Source organism: Nematolebias whitei, chromosome 13, assembly GCF_014905685.2.
Source record: "Nematolebias whitei isolate Nwh7 chromosome 13, NemWhi1, whole genome shotgun sequence".
NCBI lineage: Eukaryota > Metazoa > Chordata > Actinopteri > Cyprinodontiformes > Rivulidae > Nematolebias > Nematolebias whitei.
In genome coordinates this window covers 20511328-20516327 of record NC_056510.1, presented here as the reverse complement: position 1 = coordinate 20516327, position 5000 = coordinate 20511328, and the positions used below count along the sequence as shown (strand labels likewise).

General features: G+C 37.8%; 1 protein-coding gene across 1 annotated transcript in view; it reads right to left on the bottom strand.

Annotated features, from left to right (window-relative positions):
- Positions 1–201: 201 nt before the first annotated feature.
- mettl8 (methyltransferase 8, methylcytidine) overlaps positions 202–5000 on the bottom strand; it is a 7390-nt gene continuing 2591 nt past the window's right edge. The window contains exons 5-10 of the mRNA XM_037686157.1: positions 3685–3734; positions 2925–2985; positions 2481–2620; positions 857–963; positions 684–749; positions 202–383 (exon numbers count right to left, since the gene is read on the bottom strand). Coding sequence (XP_037542085.1) covers positions 202–383; positions 684–749; positions 857–963; positions 2481–2620; positions 2925–2985; positions 3685–3734 — 606 coding nt within the window. The remainder of the gene's footprint in view (positions 384–683; positions 750–856; positions 964–2480; positions 2621–2924; positions 2986–3684; positions 3735–5000) is intronic.

Below are 5000 nucleotides of genomic sequence, written 5' to 3'. Positions count from 1 at the left end.
AGCCGCAGGATGGACTGCAGGTTTTTTTTTTTTAAATCAGTGTACCTGATAATCTGTCTTCTGTCTATCTGTCCCTCTGATATAAGGCACAACAGTCCAGATGGCAATATGTTTCATTAGTTTATTGTTTTTTTTACTCATTTTATTGCAATACACATTTCCCCACATAATTTATACAACCTTTCAGGTGTAAATAAACATTTATTCTGTTACTGAGGGGTGCACAGAGGAGTGTTGGGATGAAGAATATGGTTTTCTGTATTTGCTCTGCATCCAAACCCGATGCATCACAACTTTCTTTCTTCGGTTCACTTGTAGCCGTCTGTCCGCCAGATTCTGAACTTCCTCCAGTCCAGCGTTGGTGAACAAATCACGAACCTCTTCTGTAAAATAAAAATCAAATAGAACCCATGGATAAACTAGTGATATTCTCATTCTGAGTTTAGCCTCCAAAACTTAAATTGACAAGCATGTCAGATGAAATTACTTATTTCGTTTAACTCGATTATCACCCGTCACTGAAAGCAAAATGGAAATAATAATGTAATTATGTTCCTGTCTTTCTGTGTTTGTTTGTCCGTCTGTTAGTAAAATATCTCATGAAACAATATTCACCAAAACAGAATGCATGCTTCACGTTAGATTAGGTTTGCAAGCCGTCAACATTTGATCAGCATCAGTACCTTTTGTGAAAAAATAAACACAGGTTCCATCTCCACGTGTGTAGAAATGATCTGATAAGCACTGTCCTGATCACAAACAAAAATAGTAACCAGTTAGTCTACAACAATAAACATGAGTCTGATTGTCAAAAAAACATTAGAGATCAAATGGGATGGCAACAAATTAGCCTCACCCTTCTTAAACCTGAGTTGGGATAAGTCATATCTCCCATAATCACGGAAGAGGAATACCCCTCCTGGTTTCAGGTAAGCAGACAGTCGGTTCACAACTCCTTGCATCCTGCCAAAGAAATTAAAATTCACTAGAGAAATTGCATTTCAGTATGAATGCTTATTGCAGAAGAACTTGCTGAAAAACAGCTTAAATTAGCTAAAAAAGCATGCTGAAATATAGCTGAAATGGAAGAACAAGCCTAAATTAGAAGAAGAAAGCAGAAAGAACACATATTTGCTGAATTAGGTTTAAATAAGCAGAAATGAGAACAAAAACTAGGAAATTAGTTAAAAAGGCTGAAATTACGGTAGCAACAAACAAAGCTGAAAAGGCTGACAGAAGCCTGAACTACCAGATGGAAGTGGAAAGAGATGAAATGAGCTCAAAAAATTTGGAATTAGCTGAATAAATGAATAAATTAGCATAAAAGGAACTAAATAGTAGCTGATAGAGCAGAAACGGCTGAAACTAGCAGACAAAAACTGAAAGGAGCATAACAAGCTGAAATTAGCATAAAGAAGTTACCGTAATTAGGCTGAAAGTAGTAATTAACATGAAAAAACTCGACTTTATTTGAAAACAGCTGAAATTAGCTTAAAAATGCTAAAATGCTAGCTGAAAAGTTAGAGCAAGCTTAAATTAGCAGAAGAAAGCAGAAAGAACACGTTCGCCAAATTATACTGAAAGAAGCAGAAATTAGCACAAAAAGTTGAAATTGAAGTAGTTAAAAAAGTAGAAAAAAGCTTAAATTGCTAAAAGAAAGTGGAGAGAGCACATTTTTGCTGAATTAGTCTGAAAAAAGTTTAAATTACTGCAAAAAAGTGGAATTAGCTGACAAAGCTAAAATTAGCATAAAACAGCTAAATAGTAGCTGAAATAGCAGTAAATGCTGAAACTTGCATAAATGAGCTGAAAGGATTATAACAAGCTGAAATTAGCAGAAAGAGTCTGAAAGGAGCACAAAACTGCTGGGAAAAAAAAACAGGTGAAATTAGCTGAAATTTTTTTTTTTAAATTTGAACAGGAAGCTGAAAGAAGCTGAACCAGAACAAAATGTGAAAGGAGCAATAAAAGGCTGTAAACAGATCTAAGGATTTGAGGATGCTCAATTCATTTTCTATGAGAAAAAAAAGTGGCAGAAAAGGCTAAATATTTCAAAAAGCTAAAGTTGCACCAATACCAAAAGTCATAGCAGGACTGTCCTGAAAAAGTTGAACGTTTTGATGTATGGTTTATAGAAATAGCACAAAAACTGTGGAATGAGAAAGATGTTGAAAAATGTATGGAAGAAAAATGGATCACAATTGTGTGAATGATTCATAATCATGTACACAATTATCCTGTATCATAGTCTGGAGCAGTTACAAACAGAAGTATACAAGAAGGAGGCGCTGAATGAACAGTAAACTGGAAAAAATATGCACATTTTAGCTCAACAACTCGTTACAGAGCTAATATAACACACTAAACTGATTTCATATTATGGATCTGCAAAAAGCTTCGGGGAAATGAAGGTGGGTTGGGGGTCAGCAAGTGGTAAACAATACCAGGCTCTCACTTGTTTTGCTCCAACCTTCACCTACCGTTGTGGATGGATGGAGGAGAGCACGAATACTGCTAAGACAACATCCAGGCTCTGCGGAGGGAAGGGAAAAGAAGCCACGTCCTCACAAATGTCATGGACAAAGGCGTGACACACAGAGTCATCGTAATCTGGATGCTCCTAAAAGAGGAAGATAAATTAGGCCAGCTACTACCAGACTAAATTTTGGGTCAATATGTGTAATTTTACTGAGTTATATATATTTAAGTTTTTTGTGTGTGTCAGATGGCTGTGGTAGCCAAAAACAGGTTGACTCCAAAAGATAATTAGTTGTAGAAGTACTTCTAATACTTTTTGCAAGTTTCATCAAAACTTATTCAGTCATTTATGCAATATTTTGCTAACAGACAGACGCAAACACACACAGGCAAAAAGATTACATATCTTACTCATTGTTGTATATATATACATATATAAAACATACCTTAAACAGTTTTATGGCATAAGGAGAGAAGTCACAACAATATAAAAATGAGTCTGTTCCTCTGTCAAACAAAACAAACACATACAACTTTTAATCATCCAAAAACATCCAACACTGCAGCGCTGAGGTATTTTGCCCATATTTATCAAAACTACTACTTTCAATTTAATGCAGGGCTGATCATAACATTTTGAGGTTTTTCTTACTTCATAAGAATTTATTAATAGGGATGCACAATATTATCGGCATGGTATCGTATCGGCCGATATTAGCGATAAAATTAAATATCGGACATTGGCTATTCCATCAAAATAATTCACAGATATAAAAGGAGCGATTTACATAAAGGTGCTCTTTTAGTATGACAACCCAGTGAAAAGGACGCCTGCAGCGCCAGCACGTTATGACGTCACGCGCGCCGTTGACTCTAGATTTGTGAAAATTTACAAATTTGCACTGTTCGAGTGTTGTCATTGTGTTAGAGAGAGTAAATGTCATGGATAAATTTGACATAAAAACTATTCCCAGTTGAAGTGTTACATCATTTTCATCCATTATGGTAGCTGGCCAAGATGACAAAGACAATGCAGAATAATGTAGTATTTTAATTCCACAGCAGAGAAAGCTATGTAGTCCCTGTAAGTAGGTCTAGGGAAAAAATATTGGTATTGGTATCGGTTACCAGCCAAATAAGTTATAACATATTGGATATTGGCTAAAAATCCAATATTGTGCATCCCTATTTATTAGAATTACTCACTTGATAGTGTTAAGGATAGGAAATACACTGTTTCCAACTCCGCATCCAACCTGCAGAAAAAATGAAGAATGTTGTTTCTTTAGTTAAATGACTGTGTTGATTGTTGTGCAATAAAACATCTAAACACTAATCCAAAAAAGTTCAAATCTGGTCCTCTGGACATTCAAAGAAACAAAAAACAAAACAAAGCAAAAAAACGTAGAAACGTTTCGTCTCTCATCTGAAAGACTTCCTCAGTCTGAGGTGCTGTATTCAGCCCAGTCTCTAAGGGTGAGGGATGTCATCATGGAGACTGATGAAACAATGGTCTCTTTTGATGTCACATCACTCTTTACGTGCATTCCTGTTGATGATGCAGTAGAGGTGGTCAGTTTAAGATTAAAATCAGACACCACTCTGAGCAGCAGGACCACGCTTTCCACAGAACAACTGTGTCAACTCTTGAAACTGTGCCTGTAGTCAACCTACTTCACATATGGGGAGCAATATTATAGGCAGAAACATGGGTGTGCTATGGGGTCTCCAGTTTCTCCTATTGTTGCCAACCTGTACATGGAGGAGGTAGAAAAGAGAGCCTTGACGTCCTTTTCAGGGACACCACCAAGTCATTGGTTCAGGTATGTTGACGACACCTGGGTTAAAATTAAATCTCAGGAAGTCCAACATTTTACTGACCACATCAACTCTGTGGATAAATACATCAAGTTCACAAGAGAAGATGTAAAAAATGGCAGGTTGGCTTTCTTGGACTGTGAGGTCTCAGTCTCTGATAGAGGACATTTGCAAACTGAGGTGTACCGCAAACCCACCCACACAGACCAGTATTTGCAGTTTGACTCCCATCACCCTTTGGAGCACAAGTTAGGAGTCATCAGGACTCTGTATCACAGAGCAGACAGCATCCCCACTAGCTCAGGAGCCAGGCAGAAGGAGAAATCCCACACAAGACGGGCTCTAGAGCAATGTGGATATCCTAACTGGGCCTTCCTGAAAGCAGAGAAGAAACCCAAACAGGACTCCAGTCAGCCAACAGGTGAAAAGGAGGAACCCAGACCCAGACCAGTGGTCATTCCATATGTTGAGGGAGTATCAGAGAAACTGAGACGTTTATTTTCTAAACATAACGTCCCAGTGGCTTTTAAACCCCAAAATACATTACGGCAAAGACTGGTTCATCCCAAAGATCCAGTCCCCCGGCACAAACAGAGTAATATCGTGTATGCTGTTCAGTGTCAGGAGAGCTGTGATCAGTCTTACAACGGGGAAACAAAACAGCCACTGGCCAAAAGGATGGCCCAGCACAGAAGATCAACATC